This window comes from Oncorhynchus keta, chromosome 13, assembly GCF_023373465.1.
Source record: "Oncorhynchus keta strain PuntledgeMale-10-30-2019 chromosome 13, Oket_V2, whole genome shotgun sequence".
Lineage (NCBI taxonomy): Eukaryota > Metazoa > Chordata > Actinopteri > Salmoniformes > Salmonidae > Oncorhynchus > Oncorhynchus keta.
The window spans coordinates 46,873,615-46,892,873 of NC_068433.1; the positions used below are offsets into that span (position 1 = coordinate 46,873,615).

At 43.6% G+C, this 19,259-nt stretch overlaps 1 protein-coding gene across 2 annotated transcripts in view; it reads right to left on the reverse strand.

The window, feature by feature from the left end:
• The window catches only part of LOC118392451 (chemokine-like protein TAFA-2), a 66,481-nt gene that overhangs the window by 15,567 nt on the left and 31,655 nt on the right, over positions 1-19,259 (reverse strand). Inside the window, exons 1-2 of one of the 2 annotated variants that reach the window (XM_052460337.1) lie at positions 16,412-16,588; positions 6,889-6,992 (exon numbers count right to left, since the gene is read on the reverse strand). In XM_052460337.1, the coding sequence (XP_052316297.1) occupies positions 6,889-6,991 (103 nt within the window). In that variant the 5' untranslated portion in view covers position 6,992; positions 16,412-16,588. Of the gene's footprint in view, positions 1-6,888; positions 6,993-16,411; positions 16,589-19,259 lie in introns of those variants that run through there. The other variant, XM_052460338.1, reaches the window with a different exon arrangement.

Here is a 19,259-nt window from a genome sequence, read left to right on the forward strand (position 1 = left end):
TTTCGGCCCGTCATTGGACACTGTGCTATCTAACCTCCAAACGAGCTTCAATGCCATACAACACTCCTTCCTTGGCCTCCAACTGCTCTTAAACGCTAGTAAAACCAAATGCATGCTTTTCAACCGATCGCTGCCTGCACCTGCATGCCCGACTAGCATCACCACACTGGATGGTTCCGACCTTGAATATGTGGACACCTATAAGTACCTAGGTGTCTGGCTAGACTGCAAACTCTCCTTCCAGACCCATATCAAACATCTCCAATTGAAAATCAAATCAAGAGTCGGCTTTCTATTCCGCAACAAAGCCTCCTTCACTCACGCTGCCAAGCTTACCCTAGTAAAACTGACTATCCTACCGATCCTCGACTTCGGCGATGTCATCTACAAAATTGCTTCCAACACTCTACTCAGCAAACTGGATGCAGTTTATCACAGTGCCATCCGTTTTGTCACTAAAGCGCCTTATACTACCCACCACTGCGACTTGTATGCTCTAGTCGGCTGGCCCTCGCTACATATTCGTCGCCAGACCCACTGGCTCCAGGTCATCTACAAGGCCATGCTAGGTAAAGCTCCGCCTTATCTCAGTTCACTGGTCACGATGGCAACACCCATCCGTAGCACGCGCTCCAGCAGGTGTATCTCACTGATCATCCCTAAAGCCAACACCTCATTCGGCCGCCTTTCGTTCCAGTACTCTGCTGCCTATGACTGGAACGAATTGCAAAAATCGCTGAAGTTGGAGACCTTTATCTCCCTCACCAACTTCAAACATCAGCTATCTGAGCAGCTAACCGATCGCTGCAGCTGTACATAATCTATTGGTAAATAGCCCACCCATTTTCACCTACCTCATCCCCACAGTTTTTATTTATTTACTTTTCTGCTCTTTTGCACACTAATATATCTATCTACCTGTACATGATCATCTGATCATTTATCACTCCAGTGTTAATCTGCAATATTGTAATTATTCACCTACCTCCTCATGCCTTTTGCACACATTATATATAGACTCCCCTTTTTTTCTACTGTGTTATTGACTTGTTAATTGTTTACTCCATGTGTAACTCTGTGTTGTCTGTTCACACTGCTATGCTTTATCTTGGCCAGGTCGCATTTGCAAATGAGAACTTGTTATCAACTAGCCTACCTGGTTAAATAAAGGTGAAATAAAAAAAATAAAAAAATAAAATTGTCTGAATTATTTAGAGACTGCTGCTTCCTGCTCTTTTAATTACATGTGACATTTTCACGAGGAGTCCGTCCTTCTGCAGAGGCAGTTATTGCTCATTTGGTAAACAACAATTTAAAAGTGCTGTGGAACCTTCCCACTGATTGCTTTACTTTATACCAGTGAAGCCAGCCAAGCTTATTTAATTAAATAGCTTTTGCATGCCTTGTTATGTTATTTTCTTTTTTTCTATTAGGCAGAAATGTCGTAGGAGGAGGTAGGGTATTGAGTCGACTGTATTGCAGTTGCATCAACACCTAAAGTAACATCCTCAACACCACCATCACTGGGACACAATGTGGAAGAATCACACCTCAATCAATAACATTTAAATGTCTCCAATGGCTTCGATCAAACTGAATGCAGTGGTTGATGAGCTCACAGTAGCAGATAAGAGTATTATTGCTCAGGTGAGATTCCTCACACTAACTGTTAGGAGTTGAAGCAGATTGGTAGTCGTGGGGGAGGCGGAGTTCTTTTTTGATAATACACAAGTTTTGATAGCGCTTCTGCTATCGCCGTCCCCCCTGTCCCTGCTCATACATCAAAATAACTGAGGAGCAATCGCTTGAACGTAGCGGGAGTTTGACTCAAACTCTAGTCGTATCAAAAAAGATATGAAAGACAAATACGTTTCTGCCGGCATTGCTTAGATCTATGTAAAAGTAGCACCACGCTTCACACAGAGAGGAAGAGTTTTTTTGAGTAGATTTGGAGCTCTAGCCGTATGACCACTGTGCTGTCCTGCTATGAAACAGAGTTTTCTTTATGTACTTGGGAATGAGTCTTTTCCCAGAGTCCCAGAGAAGCGCCTTTCCCTGCTGGGCCGGTGCATGGGAAAGGAGTAAGTGGCTTTATAGACTGGTGAAAAGCATATTCCAAGGTGATGAAGAACTGGTGACCCATGTAATTGCTATGCACTGACTACAAATTGATTCTCTGGGTCCGTGTTACGAAAGTGGTACCAACACTGCAGTTCATGATTATATTCACTTTTTATTTTTTATATAGACATTATTTCTCTCTGTTTGAGAGGCTTTTGGCCAGGCCGGTCTCAGATGTACAGTACAGAATGTCTCGATTTTTTAAACCTTCAAATCAATTCTGAATATGCAATTTTAGCAATAGTGCAAGTGAAGACAACCAGCGGCACAAGTAGCTTTTCAAATCATTGATCCGTATGGTGTTCTGCATCTGACATCCGTAAAGCTTGGGCCATAGATAGAAACGTTTCTTCTCGTTTTGATCATGTAAATTGGTCGTGAACACATAAGACACATTTTATTGCAGGGCTCCACTGAAGCGGACAGTCTCTGTAGTGAAATCCTCAAGGCACACTACAAATCAGATTAAGAAGTGAAATCAAATGTATTTTCCGAGGGCGATGCAATTGCTGATCTATTCCTCACCAAGAAGTATTGATTATGCTGTTTCAGAAAAAAAGAAAAGAAAAATAAGACTCCCAAATGGTTGGGAACTGTGCTCTTGAGGAAAATAACGATGTTTATTTTTTTGGGCAATCCATTTGCACTGTTACCAGCCAACTGATTTCCCAACAAACACTGGAAATCGACAAAGAAGATCAAATGCACTTACAGACATAATAGGACACTCGTTCTGGGTTGCCCATAATTCAATTAGAATTGCTCCCGTATAATGGGGGGATAAGGACATTCTCATAATGTTTTTAAGTAGGCTGAATAGGTCGTAAACCTCTGGAGTGAGACCATTGTACATTTTATTGCAATGCGCTAATGGTCTATGACAGTAATTGGACAAACTAAAGCTATATGATTAGTCTCAGTGCGAATTGTATATGTCCAGTGTTTTCCCATTGGATCAATACTTGGAATATTAGGAAAAATATAGATGATCAGAAACATTCCTCCACTGACTTTACAAGGACAGTGGACCATTGTAGTGATAAGGATTGTAAAGATCCTTGGACATCTTATTCCAAGGATGTGTATCCGGTAGGAGTGCCCATAGGGTCATGTGCTCTTGTTGTGCTTCTACAGTATTGCACCTTGACCGTGTAAACAACTCAATACAATGGCAAATACAAGGTGAACCAGAGAGAGCAACTCGGAAGGCGAGGCAGATCGCTCTTCCTGCACATCTCAGCAAATTAAAGCAGACACGTCAAAGCGAAAAGAGGGAAGAGTGTTTTGAAGATATACAAATTTATGCAGCTTTTTGCTGACAGAAGCCGCTAATATAAAAAAGTATTGCGAGCACTCAAATAGGACACAAAGTGCATTAGAAAATCAATTTCTTTGCTTGCCGAAACCAACAATATTTACTAAGGGTGGATCTTTTTTTCAATGGTATAATTTATTTTTTTCTTGTGTTCTCTGGGAATAATTTTTTTGCTTCGACTTTGAACGTGTTCTGGATTGATTTCATCCCTGGAATGATAACAGGTTTACAGCAACAGAAATAACACCCGAGGGAAATTAGAGGGCTGCTGAAGCTATCAGATAGAAATTGAACGTGTGCGAGATTATTCTGATCCAATTCCTGCAGAAATGATGAGCGCCTTGAGTAAGGATCGCTGCCAATCAAAAGCCACATGCTGGAGGCCCATGCCCTACTTTAATTGGTCGACAGAAGAAAGCTAAATATTTTCTGTCATGTCCATGAATGGCCATCCTGCATGTCTACGGAATCACCTTGCCAATTATCTGCGAAAGTGGATTGTCAGTGAGGCTCTCAGTGTTGAAACCAATGAGGTTAAAGCATTCTAGTTGCCCCACACTTGTAATGTTACTGAGATGCCATAATTGATCTCACTGGGTTCTAGTGATGTTCTAGTGGTGTCCCAGAGTGTCAACAGTCTTAACAAGGGAACTATTTTGAACTATCTCTTTGACACATTTAATCCCTATCACTTTACCGATGGAACATCAGGCGTATTTAATCATCTATGACCTAAGATAAAACGTCTAGGCATACTATAGGCTATAACAAGTTATTATAATGTTTATTTTATTTATTTATTTATATCACCTTTATTTAACCAGGTAGGCAAGTTGAGAACAAGTTCTCATTTACAATTGCGACCTGGCCAAGATAAAGCAAAGCAGTTTGACAGATACAACGACACAGAGTTACACATGGAGTAAAACAAACATACAGTCAATAATACAGTATAAACAAGTCTATATACAATGTGAGCAAATTAGGTGAGAAGGGAGGTAAAGGCAAAAAAGGCCATGGTGGCAAAGTAAATACAATATAGCAAGTAAAACACTGGAATGGTAGTTTTGCAATGGAAGAATGTGCAAAGTAGAAATACAAATAATGGGGTGCAAAGGAGCAAAATAAATAAATAAATAAATGAAATACAGTTGGGAAAGAGGTAGTTGTTTGGGCTAAATTATAGGTGGGCTATGTACAGGTGCAGTAATCTGTAAGATGCTCTGACAGTTAGTGCTTAAAGCTAGTGAGGGAGATAAGTGTTTCCAGTTTCAGAGATTTTTGTAGTTCGTTCCAGTCATTGGCAGCAGAGAACTGGAAGGAGAGGCGGCCAAAGAAAGAATTGGTTTTGGGGGTGACTAGAGAGATATACCTGCTGGAGCGTGTGCTACAGGTGGGAGATGCTATGGTGACCAGCGAGCTGAGATAAGGGGGGACTTTACCTAGCAGGGTCTTGTAGATGACATGGAGCCAGTGGGTTTGGCGACGAGTATGAAGCGAGGGCCAGCCAACGAGAGCGTACAGGTCGCAATGGTGGGTAGTATATGGGGCTTTGGTGACAAAACGGATTGCACTGTGATAGACTGCATCCAATTTGTTGAGTAGGGTATTGGAGGCTATTTTGTAAATGACATCGCCAAAGTCGAGGATTGGTAGGATGGTCAGTTTTACAAGGGTATGTTTGGCAGCATGAGTGAAGGATGCTTTGTTGCGAAATAGGAAGCCAATTCTAGATTTAACTTTGGATTGGAGATGTTTGATATGGCTCTGGAAGGAGAGTTTACAGTCTAACCAGACACCTAAGTATTTGTAGTTGTCCACGTATTCTAAGTCAGAGCCGTCCAGAGTAGTGGTGTTGGACAGGCGGGTAGGTGCAGGTAGCGATCGGTTGAAGAGCATGCATTTAGTTTTACTTGTATTTAAGAGCAATTGGAGGCCACGGAAGGAGAGTTGTATGGCATTGAAGCTTGCCTGGAGGGTTGTTAACACAGTGTCCAAAGAAGGGCCGGAAGTATACAGAATGGTGTCGTCTGCGTAGAGGTGTATCAGGGACTCACCAGCATCAAGAGCGACCTCATTGATGTATACAGAGAAGAGAGTCGGTCCAAGAATTGAACCCTGTGGCACTCCCATAGAGACTGCCAGAGGTCCGGACAGCAGACCCTCTGATTTGACACACTGAATTCTATCAGAGAAGTAGTTGGTGAACCAGGCGAGGCAATCATTTGAGAAACCAAGGCTGTCGAGTCTGCCGATGAGGATGTGGTGGTTGACAAAGTCGAAAGCCTTGGCCAGATCAATGAATACGGCTGCACAGTAATGTTTCTTATCAATGGCGGTTAAGATATCGTTTAGGACCTTGAGCGTGGCTGAGGTGCACCCATGACCAGCTCTGAAACCAGATTGCATAGCAGAGAAGGTATGGTGAGATTCGAAATGGTCGGTAATCTGTTTGTTGACTTGGCTTTCGAAGATCTTAGAAAGGCATGGTAGGATAGATATAGGTCTGTAGCAGTTTGGGTCAAGAGTGTCCCCCCTTTGAAGAGGGGGATGACCGCAGCTGCTTTCCAATCTTTGGGAATCTCAGACGACACGAAAGAGAGGTTGAGCAGGCTAGTAATAGGGGTGGCAACAATTTCGGCAGATAATTTTAGAAAGAAAGGGTCCAGATTGTCTAGCCCGGCTGATTTGTAGGGGTCCAGATTTTTCAGCTCTTTCAGAACATCAGCTGAATGGATTTGGGAGAAGGAGAAATGGGGAAGGCTTGGGCGAGTTGCTGTGGGGGGTGCAGTGCTGTTGACCGGGGTAGGAGTAGCCAGGTGGAAAGCATGGCCAGCCGTAGAAAAATGCTTATTGAAATTCTCAATTATGGTGGATTTATCAGTGGTGACAATGTTTCCTATCTTCAGTGCAGTGGGCAGCTGGGAGGAGGTGTTCTTAATGTGAAGGCTCAGAGATCAGACATCACCTAAACTAGCATGATGACTGGAGTTGCACCCCCTTTTGCTCTCATAACAGCCTAAATTCGTTGAGGCATGGACTCAACAAGGTGTCGAAAGCATTCCATCGGTCCGCCTGGCACCTACTACAGTACCATACACGTTCAAAGGCACTTAAATATTCTATCTTGCCCATTCACTCTCTAAATGGCACACATAAACAATTCATGTCTCTATTGTCTCGAGGCATGAAAATCCTTCTTTAACCCGTCTTCTCCCCTTCATCTACACTGATTGAAGTGGATTTAACAAGTGACATCAATAAGGGATCATAGCTTTCACCTGGATTCACCTGGTCAGTCATAATGTTTTGTACACTCAGTACATATAGAGTAGGCATCTGCCAAAATTAGCATAAAAAAATGCAATGTGCATGCTCCACTTTGTCCATGACAGCCAACAGACGCTCATCATAACATGCACCTTCTTACAGGTGTACTGTACTGTCCTTACCTCTGTGACCTTCGGTTGGTCTAGCCATCTCCAGCAGAGTCACCATGCAGACCATTAGAAGTAGAACCCCTTTACTTCCTTGCTGTGTGTGTCTCTCACTCATCCTGCGAGAGAAAAACAGAGAGGGTGAAGAGAGATGTACGGCTACACTTAGTTTGTTTTAACAATGGTTATACACTTATACACAAGCATCTCATTGTCTATTTCAGCATCTCGCACGTTAGGCATTTAGGTCATCCAAAACCTGGCCATTTCAACTCAGTGGTCTTATGAGACTTCCTCTCTCCACACAGCTATTATTCATCAACGTTGATCTGTAACAACTGGACAGGTGAAAGAAAATCATCCCGTTGGTTTCTGCCATATTACTTTCACCAATTGTGTCTATTTGGATCAGTGCGAAAAGAGGAATACATTTGACTATTGAAGTCCCATGGTTCACATTCATTCTGCTCCTGCCTTTTCAAATCCACTTCCAAGAAAGGCACAACAACGTCCATCTAGTAGTGTCTTCTCTAGTGTTGTAGGAGATGCGCTTTAAATTGCATCAGGCATCATGCCAACCTCTGCTGACCAGAAGCCTACACACTAGCCAACTACTCATCTCCACCTTCTCCTTCATTATCCCCCTCTCTATCGCACTCTCCCTCTCTATCTTTTTCTGCCCATCCCCTCATCTCCAGTTTCATTCACTTGCTTTACCTCAGTCTCTACCATATTTCCTAATTAACTCTCTCTCACTCTCTCTATGACGGAGCCAAAGGGCCACTCAGAGCAGGTGAGTCCCTCTGCCACCCCCACACAGGCCCTTGCCATTTCAGTAGGGCAGTAGGGCAGAGGCCCGTGGGCTGTGGCTCCACACAGGGAGGTGACGAGAGAAGATCCTGGGTTCTTCTACTCGGAATTAATCCATTCCTTCTGCCTTACCCTGGGCCTTGCACTCTTTTCTCCCTAATGAAGTGTGGTTGAGATTGGGACGGAATACATAAATCATTTGGCATTGCTTGCTATCCTTGACAGGAAATGATCAAATTTCGAACACAAGACACAAGTGGTGCAGTAATTACTGGAAGAGGCGAGGTATCAGATGCCATGAGGCAGAGACAGTTACATGCTTTGTCTACCCTTTTTATTTCACCATCCCCTGTCTTTCTCCACCTCGGTCATTGACATATAGATTGCATATCTCTCACAGGGATTATCAGATTATTCATGTAGTTCATTTTATTTTTGCCATCATGAAACGGGAGCCGGCCTTTGAGTGCGGAAATAGTGATTAAAAGATGGCAGGTCGATAAAACATATACAAGTCTGACCACTCTAATATAGAACTGAGCTGCCATTGTGGCCTTGCACAGGATTACATTTTTTCAATGAAAGATTTGTCAAATGTACTGTTCATTCCACGTCTCCCATAATAAGTGGATGTTACTATGACGCTGAATAACTGTGCCAGTATATCAGCCATGCACAGCACAAACAAACACATTATTATTACTTTCTAGTCAACAACCCCATTTTTCACCTTGCTCTCTGACTGTTCAAAATTATTCCGATAATCATGAGGGATCAGGGAAAGTGTTGATTTAGCAAACTATTCATCCTCTTCCTAAATCTTCACTCCTCCCTGAACACTCACATATACCACTACCTCACATGAGTGGTTTCTCTGAGAAAGCACAAGTCTGTGAAGTAAAGAACCATTTTGTGCATTATTAGTATTCTTGAAAAGGCTTTTGATTGCAAGGGAAACTATGAAAGGGTGCAGATAATAACAGTCCCACTTCAAGCCGTGGGATTTGAGTTACCTCCATATTCCACATCACCATTGTGTGAAATTACTATTTTTAATTGTACTGTAGTTTTAGACAGAAAGGAGGAGACTTGCACTTATTTTCGAGTTAAGATAGTGTCAAAGTGCAAGCGTCAAGTTCTAATTTGTGTGTTTTATTCAAATACAACTTCATGTTTAATGCATGGTTTTGTCACAGAATAGACCCAGAGGAAATATACATAATGTATGCCACTGATTGCTGCAGGCACAAAACACGAATATCACACAAAAGTTTAGAGGAGAGCAAAAACAAACCAAACAGTAATAAACCACATAGAAATGTACTGTATAATTAAAATATGGTTTGTGAGGATGAGTTTCTTTTTCTTTCGCCTCTACTCTATGGATGTGCGCTGGTATTAACGGTACAATACCTCTATTAAAATGGTTAATTTGAAGAACATAGCATTGTTCACTTGTCCCACCTCAGTGGTTTGCCTTAATTGATATGTGTTCAAATTCATTTGGAATGGGACTTTTCTCCCTTTATATCGCTGTTGCAGTAAGGTCTGCTGTTCGATGTATGGCCTATGGAGTGTGGATTTGATTTTCTTTCAAGAGTACAAAAGTGCATTCGTTTTAAACTGAATGAAGCAAGAAACATTTTTCCTTTCACTGTTCGTTTACCCCTTCCTATTCTATTGACTTCTTCGCTCTCTGAAACAAATGGAATAGTTACAGACCAATGTTGCATTGGCTATCGAAGGACCACTTCAAAAATAGTTTTCCCGCACAGAAAAACCATGCATACACAGCTGATCTATATGTAAAATTAGCGGAAGTGAGTTCAATGAAAAATAAGGGAATTGACTGTATATTTTGATCGAATTAAATTGTAATATAAAAAGGTATAAAAGGTTATATTATATTGCATTAATAAGATGTAAATACGCATTATTACCTATTTAATGTAATAATATCTATATTTAGCAGGTTTTCATAAAGTCAGGTGTTGGATGTTAAATGCTGTTACTGTTGAATGACCAGAAATAACACAGGTCTTCATTGAGCGCCAACGATTACTAATGCAAATATGACAGAATTATGTAATTATGCTGTTTTTGCACATATTCATGTTAATTACTATATTCTTGATAAATATCTGAAACTGTGTCATAATGCATGGCTTTGATATGAAAACATTGCCACTTCTAGCTGTGAACTGAGTGTTTGCCACATAACACCAAATACTCTGGAGTACAATTATTGGTTAGACTGGGTAGTATTACTAAATAGGCCAACTGTGAATGGATGAAGACCATGTGATTCATTCCTATCCACAAGCTAGAATGGACTGCTTACGAGGCTGGTCCTCACTGTGGTTCCAACAGGTCATTATGTCAGCATGTGGTTCAAATCAAATCAAATCAAAGTTGATTTGTCATGTGCGCCGAATACAACAGGTTTAGACCTTACAGTGAAATGCTTTACTTACAGGCTTTAACCAATAGTGCAAAAAAAAATGTATTAGGTGAACAACAGGTAGGTAAAGAAAGAAAAACAACAGTAAAAAGACACTGAAAAATAGTAGCGAGACCATGTACAGTAGCGAGGCTATAAAAGTAGTGAGGCTACATTCAGACACCGGTTAGGTAGGCAGCTTGAGGTTGTATGTACATGTAGATATGGTTCAAGTGACTATGCATATATGATGAACAGAGAGTAGCAGTAGCGTAAAGAGGGGCTGGCGGGTGGTGGGTGGCGGGACACAATGCAGATAGCCCGGTTAGCCAATGTGCGGGAGCACTGGTTGGTTGGGCCATTTGAGGTAGTATGTACTTATGTACATGAATGTATAGTTAAAGTGACTGTGCATATATGATAAAAGGAGAGTAGCAGCAGCGTGAAAGAGGGGTTGGGGGGGCACACAATGCAAATAGTCCGCTAGTCATTTAATTACCTGTTCAGGAGTCTTATGGCTTGGGGGTAAAAACTGACGAGAAGCCTTTTTGTCCTAGACTTGGCACTCCGGTACCACTTGCCATGCAGTAGTAGAGAGAACAGTCTATGACTGGGATCTTTGACAACTTTTAGGGCCTTCCTCTGACACCGCCTGGTGTAGAGGTCCTGGATGGCAGGCAGCTTAGCCTCAGTGATGTACTGGGCCATACGCACTACCCTCTGTAGTGCCTTGCTGTCGGAGGCCGAGCAATTGCCGAACTAGGCAGTGATGCAACCAGTCAGGATGCTCTCGATGTTGCAGCTATAGAACCTTTTGAGGATCTCAGGACCCATGCAAAATCTTTTTAGTTTCCTGAGGAGTTATGGTCAGCCTTCCACTGAATGTTAGCCTATTCCCCAAAATCATTACTCGATTCTGCCGAGCTCCTTGGCTGATCTGTGGAGAGCGAGGTCGTGTTCACAGACTTTGATAAGTTCCCCCTGTGCCGTTGTGGTGAGGAGAAGGTCGTAGGTCAGCCTTCCCCATGGACAGACTGATGGATTCTGACCTGAGTTAGAAGCGAGATGCTGGCACTCTACAGACAGAGCAACATACCAAGATCTCTTTCAACCCAGAGTGAGTGTTTGCATCAGTAAGTCTATTCAGGCTGATACAAGAACAAAGACGAGCGATGGAGTGTTCTCACAGCCAACGGGTCAAGCTGCTGCGGGTTTTAGAACTTTTGTCAGGGATGGATAGCATAACTAGGTTACTTTTTAAGAAACTTGAGATTCAATAATTTAAGAGCGGGGCTGAAATCTAAGACCACGTTTGCCAAGGGGAACAGATAGCGGAAAAGCTGTATTCCCTTGTGAAGACAGACTGTATCAACGGGATACATGTCAAATCATTCTGTCCTATTTGTTAAACCTAAAAATATTTTGCCGCGTAACACATATGTCACTCATATCCCAGCCTTGAAGGACCAATCTATAATAGGTTTCATAATGTGGACAAAAGACTCCATCGACCTTGGCCTACATACATACTGTAAAGAGGAAAGAACTCAGGAAGGGAAGACATTTATTCATCAAGACTTACAGACGTAGGATCTTCATTTGAGCCAGTTTGCAACAGCAGGAAAATAATCCTGCGGCAACAGGAAATGTGAATTATTATGTGGATTATAATGAATGGACATTTTTTGGGGGCTTGATTACATTTCATAGTGGAAATTACTATCTTCAGAAGCCTTTTTATACCTCAAATACATGACAAGATTTACATTTCCTGTATTGCAGAACAGTTCTCCTGCAACAGGGAGATCAAATTAAGATCCTACATCTGTATTTACATAGTGAAAAAAAGTAAGGACCCTATTAGCAAAGACAGAGGCCATACAGGAGAGGAGACTCTGATGGTACTGTAATGGTGGAGCCATTATAGTAAGTAAGATCTGCTGAAGTTGCAAAGCTATTACACAGTTAAGCCACGCATGATGAGAGCTGTTCCTACGCCACTGTGCTGTGCAAACCTCTTTGAGACGACCCACAGTAACCGACAGAGGGATTTGTGAGGCCATAACAACAAAGAGCCCTGACACATTCGGCGAACAAACATGGGCTTTTATTCCTATAGACATGGCCCAACATATGATAAAAGCCTCAGTGTAATAAAGTGAGGGAGAGGGTGGCGTGGGAGACAGACAAAGCTGTGGATGGGGAGATTGGCAGGCAAGCGAGTGAAATCGTTAAACTGCAAAAACCTGGACTTTCCTCTCTGTCCCTGGAGCTGGATTTGATACAGGGATTATCTCTCTCGTCTCTCTCTCTCACTCCCCCCTCTCTTTCTCTCTTTTCTTCGACCGTGACAGGGACTGTCACCTCGGACAGCTGCAGTGGGCCGATTGCACGGTCACAGAACAAGCATCTCTGCTACACAGATGTTCTCCACTGACAGTATGAAGCGAAAGTAATGCTTTTCCCCCTCTGTCACACCAAACACTTTTCATGATCCTGCTTTAATGTGAATGTAAACGAGACGTGACACCAGTCATAACAGTCTGTGATTTTTAGGTCGAAACTATCAACAAAATGACCAAACCCTGTCACAAAATATTCTCTGGTTCAATGTCTATCTTGAGCTAACCGGGTCACTCTGGCTAATGGAAATTGCAATGCATGTCCGGAAGAGATTAAAAAAAACACAAACAACATGTAGAAGCTTCCCAATAAACTGTAAGTAACTGACATGAAAATGTAGGGAACCCTAAATGCATGACCTGACTTCAGTTTGGAACCCTTTCAAAAGTTTTCCCTTCCAAGTGTTCACTTGTTACCAGACACCAACGCTGAGTGCCCTTTCCGAGTGGTAACCGCCATAATGACCTTCTGTAATGACACCTTCCGTAATCACACATCGGAGATGTGAAGCCATTTGAGAGGGCAAGCTCATAAACGTAGCAGGCTGCAACATTCAACCCCGTCTCAGACAGGCGTATGGGTGCCAGTGTGATATTTCAATCCGTTTCCCATCAAGTTCACTCGGGCACCAATCAGGAGAAACCAGTGCATTCACACCAATGGATTAGATGGCTGCCTCTCTTGCTCTCCTTTTCCCACTTCCTCCTCCTATGAGTTATGAGGTCATAGTACAATGGTCTATTTTGGAATGGCTTTATGAATTATGAATGAATGTAGTCTAAACATTTTAGTAGTAAGGCATTGCATATCTTTTGAGTGTTTACTTTAATGAAGGGTAGTACAGGAAGTAGTCATACAGGATGGGCTCCTTGACTGCTACCCAATAATGACTTCCACATGATGAAACCGATTGATCAGAGAGAGATTAATATAGGGGGGACTATGAAATAACATCTTTGAGTTCTGCCGTTTACATTCACTAGGTATGCCCTTTTGTACGTTCTATTAAGTTTGTCTTCTTGATTGATGCGACTGAAATAAATGTAAAGAACCCAGCAAGAGCTATTTTCCTTTTTTTAAACCTTTATTTTACTAGGCAAGTCAGTTAAGAACAAATTCTTATTTTCAATGACAGCCTAGAAACGGTGGGTTAACTGCCTGTTCAGGAGCAGAATGACAGATTTGTACCTTGTCAGCTTGGGGGTTTGAACTTGCAACCTTCCGGTTACTAGTCCAACGCTCTAACCACTAGGCTACCCTGCCACCGCTTTAACACATATTGGTCTTGTCAAACTTGATAACAATGGTAATATTACTTACTTTTTTTCTCTCTCATCAACACACACCACATTAGGCCTACCTCCACGGGACATTTCTTATGTGCACAGCTGATATTGATGAAGTGTTGATTATTGTTGTGGGTGACCTTTGTCGCATCCGCAGAGGAAGTGTGCATCACCTGCCTGTACTAGTAATGACCTGATGAGGTTTGTGTTATTTATATGCAGCATCCACACCGCCACCCAGGCTGGCGCTGTCTGCGCAAACAGACACGTTAGAATACAACCAAATTGTGGAGATAGATTATCACGCCAGATAGTCACTTCCTGTGCAATTCAGACACTGGTCTCCACCAGTCTCAAAGAGTTGGAGCCTTGACATATCTATCTTGACATTATCTAACCACACATCACCATTGTCTTCAGTGTCTGTCATAAAATGTATTGGTTTTGATTTGACATTTTTTCTCATCTTTCATCCTTTATGTTTAATCATGTTGCTTTATTATGCTTTGGTCATCTATTTGTGGCAAGGCCTTTGGGCTGCACCGCAGTATGAATTACACTATTACAATAACATGTATCATGAATGCCACTAGATGAGGGTATGATGTGGGATGTCTTCCCTAACTGTATGCAGCATATTTCCCCTCTCGTCACTCTTTACCATTCTCTCTTCAGAAGTGCAACACTCGTTACGGCTATTGACATGCTAAGGCAGCCTTTTGAAATATTCATGTGCAATATTTTTTAAAGCAATGTTTCCATCCCTTTACAACCTAACCCCAGAAGACGATGCTACAGAAAGAAAGCAGTGCATTGTGTAGGGAACATAGGCTACGTCCCAAATGGTATCCTATCCCCCTATAGGCCTATATTACATAGGGCTCTTGTCAAAAGTAGTGCACTATGTAGGGACTAGGGTGCCATTTTGGGATGCTTCCATAGAGAAGTGGCACCACATTATGCCTTCGTGCTGCAGGGTGAATAGGTCCTAGCTGTTCAGCAGGGAGCAAATGACTTCAAAGATCTGGCACTTGACAACATGTCGAAAACGGAGAGCCACTTGAATTATCCAATCATGGTGAATGATGCAGATTGTTACGGAAGGTGTGCATGCGGGAGTGTGCACGTGGCCATGCCTGTAGTGTGTGAGGCCGTGGGTGTGTATATGTGTGCGTTTGCGCGTGCATGCGTGTATATAGGCTATGTCTACACATTGCTGTGTGCTAGCATTAAACCCCAAAACACTGTAATTTATTCTTGTATAGAACCACCTAGGCTTCGGAGTGTTTTCCCCCAGTATTTGCTTGAGGTGCAGTAGCAACATATAAAACAAACCGAGGGTGCCAAGTGGTCTGACCTTTTAAGGTAGGCCGCTTTTCACAAACACTTAACCACCGTATGGGAATCAACGCAGCCCAACAGAGTCACCACAAGACGGGGGTTGCATTGATTCTTCTTAGAACAAAAGACAATGAAATGTGACCTGTTATCTGCAATTACAAGATGGGGCTCGTAAAGGACACAGTAAAGGGTACCGTTCCTGATCCACCACCATTGTTTTGTAGCATCCACGTGGGTGATGGGACGCTAATTTGGGACAAATAAGAAACCTGAACACCCCTCTTGTTTTCAATCATGACGTCCTTATAACAAAAACTGTCGTTATGACATCATTGCAACCAGGAACTGTCATGATGACGACACCTCCTACTTTGCCCACTAGGGAAAGTGACCTTCAATCCAGACCCTTGGGAGAGCTGGCGGGTACACCGATGCTGAGGCGCATTCACACCTGTAGCAGTAATTTGGTTTAAACAAGCCTAATATTACATGTAATTTAAGGAGCTGTTGATGCGATCGGACAGGAGAGCTGAGAACTAATTTAGTTCCAGAAACCTCGGGATCACATATTTCACCAGTGTTAATGCACTGACTTTGTTTATATGTCATAGTAGAGTTGTGTTCATGGGCTTGGCTGTTTAACACACCTCTAAACAGTTGTTACCTCAGACTCAATCTGTTGTGACTAAAACGACATTCCCTTTAAAGGTCCAGTGCAGCCATTTTTACCTCAATTTCAAATCATTTCTGGGTAACAATTAGGTCCCTTACTGTCATTGTTTTCAATTAAAATCGTCAAAAATGAATACAAATTGCGTAGCATAGAGCAGTTTCTCAAGCAATTATTTTGCTGGGACAGTCTGAGAGAAGTCTGAGTGGGGAGGGGAAAACTGAAAACTAGCTGTTATTGGCAGAATTGTTTGGAACTGTCTTTCTTATTGGTCTATTAACTAATTTGATGACAGCAGGCAAGCCAAACTCCATCCCACCAAAACAAACAAATTTCAGCCGCTCTTTCCAAATAGTTATTACACTAAAGGGTCCTTTAATCATCATTTTCACAGCATTATTTCAACTTCATAATGTGGAAATATATATATAAATCACATTTTTGACTGCACTGTTCCTTTAAAGTTAAGATATTGTACCGTTAAATAACGACACAATGTATCCCCCCAGGGGCCGCATCCCGCATTCAAAGTCACAGGCTCAATTTTCTTAGCCTAACTTGGTGTGATCGGAAACCAAAAATTCCTACCTCGGATTAACGGAAGCCAATAAGCGAGAGGAAACATGAATAGAGTGTCTAAGCCGTGCTCGGGCGCGCTGAGCTCCTCTTTGATGAGAAAGAGAAGGTGAAAAGTGAGGCGTCAGAGCGAGGGAGCGCTCTATTTTTAGGAGGCTTGATGAAACTTCTCATTTCTGTACCAAGGACAGGCGAGAAGAGACAGGTGATTATTTAATGCCTTTAATTAGCCACAGAGACTGACTGTTCTACCTGTTAGCCAATTATCGTCTGAGCACTCTGCACCCGACTCTAATAACTGAAGCTGTAATATATCACTTCCTGGAAAACATGGAACTGAATATGTTGCTTTATTGCGCAGTAAACCATAGCCAGGGATGGGAAATGATGCACAGCAAATAATGGGTAGTACTGTATGTTGTTTGGTACTGAAGTTTTCATTTCAAGTATTCAAGATGTATGAATTTCTAAGACAATGGTAGGGCTTTATTATGCTATCTGTACAGACTACCTTGGTGACAGATTAACGTATAAAAAGGTGTTGTAAAGCACCCTGCCTGCCACATTGTCAAGCTGCCCAAGAACCGTTAGGTGTGATTTTACAGTACCTCAGTTGCAATAGTAACACCTTGCAGAAAATGTCATCATGCCATTATCATTCATCAAGATCATGTGCATGATCAAGCCGGTGATTAGCCTGACATGATTCTGTAGAAGAGTTGCTGTCTTCATCTGAGGTTATATACAGTAGCGTAATTGTAACTGTAGCTATTGGAGACGCTATTCAAAAGAGTGACTGGAGATTTGTGTTCTGCTGTCCTTGCCTGCCTGCGAGTGGAGAGACCTTGTGGAACAATGTTTCAACAGCTCCTTCTTTCCCCCATTGAAGCCGGGGAACCATTTGTTCAGAGGTTCAAGTTAAGACTGATAGGGGGGAGAGACAAGGTGAGCAGCCCTTCCCCAGAATAGAACCGTGTGTGTGTGTGTGTGTGTGTGTGTGTGTGTGTGTGTGTGTGTGTGTGTGTGTGTGTGTGTGTGTGTGTGTGTGACCCTGACAGCTTATCAAAACCAGGCTTCAAAACCTTTCTTCAGTGATAATTTGTAGGTCAGTGCCACTGACCATTCCGAATGCACAGCCTATGACAAGCTATGCCAGAGCAGGCCATGAATTAACAACACCTTTCATTCTCTTTCTCTTTCTCTCACTCATGTCAGCCTCATTCACACGTCAGCACAGCTACGTAGGCATAGGGGTGGAGTGGGTGGCTGGGGCCAACCAGGCATTGATTTAGATTAGCGAGGGTGGCTCCTCGAAGTCCAGAAGGGGATCAGGGTGTGTTCAAATGAAACAGGCAGGCCTTATTTTAATGGGGGGAGAAGGAGAGAGGTGACAAAAAAATGTTTTTAATTACACAGAGAGTGATTGAGCGGATTAAAATGAAATGGTACACTTTTTTCTTCCTTCTCTCTCTCTCCTCTCTCCATCCTCTCCTCTATCTCCTCCATCTCCATCCCTTCCTCTCCTCCCTCTCCTCCTCTCCCTCCCTCTCCATCTTGCCTCCCTCCCTCCCTCCATCTTGCCTCTCTACTGCTCACTCTCCTCTCTCCCTCTCTCCTCTCTCCCCCTTCCTCTCTTCTCCTTCCCTCCCTCTCCATCTCGCTTCTCTCTCCCTCTCCTTTCTCCCTCTCCTCTCTCCTCTCTCCCCCTCCCTCTCCTCTCTCCCCCTCCCTCTCCTGTCTCCCCCTGTCCTCCTCTCTCCATCCCCCTTCTCTCCATCTCACCTCTCTCCCTCTCCTCCCCCCTCCTCTCTCCCTCTCCCCATCTCCATCTCGCCTCTCTCCCTCTCCTTCCTCACTCTCCTCTCTCCCCCTCCCTCTCCTCTCCCCTGTCCTCCTCCTCTCTCCCTCCTCCTCCTCTCTCCTCTCCTCTCTCCCTCTCCATCTCACCTCTCTCCCTCTCCTCTCCCTCCTCTCTCCTTCTCCCCATCTCCATCTCGCCTGTCTCCCTCTCCCTCTCCCCATCTCACCTCTCTCCCTCTCCTTTCTCCTCCCCTCTCCCTCTCCATCTCACCTTTCTCCCTCTCCTTCCTCACTCTCCTCACTCCCCTCCTCTCTCCCCCTCCCTCGCCATCTCACCTCTATCCCTCTCCTTCCCCTCCTCTCTCCCTCTCCCCATCTTCATCTCTCCCTCTCCCCATCTCCATCTCGCCTCTCTCCTCACCTCCATCTCGCCTCTCTCCTCATCTCCATCTCGCCTCTCTCCTCATCTCCATCTCGCCTCTCTCCTCACCTCCATCTCGCCTCTCTCCTCATCTCCATCTCGCCTCTCTCCTCATCTCCATCTCGCCTCTCTCCTCATCTCCATCTCGCCTCTCTCCTCATCTCCATCTCGCCTCTCTCCCCATCTCCATCTCGCCTCTCTCCTCTCTCCTCCTCCTCTCTCCCCTTCCTCTCCATCTCGCCTTTCTCCCGCTCTCCACTCTCCTCTCCCCCCTCTCCTCTCTCCCCCCTCCCTCTCCATCTTGTCTCTCTCCCTCTCCTCCCTCTCCTCTCCTCTCATCCCTCACTCTACCCCCTCCCCCTCTCCCTCTTCCTCTTCCCTCTTCCCTCTCTTTTTCTCCCATTTACATCCTAGAACAACGAAGCAGAAGTTATTTGAGCTTGTGCTCTCGCGGGGGATATAATCCGGCCTAAGCGACAGGCTAATTTGTGGTATTAGATTACTTTCATCAGCGCGTTTCGTTGGGACCTCCTTTGAACGCAAAGGGGCATAAACGGCCGCTCTGCTTGGATGGCCACGGTGACTCGTGTGCTGTTCACGAGGGCTGTCAAGGGGGGTATCACAACACCGTGGTGGCTC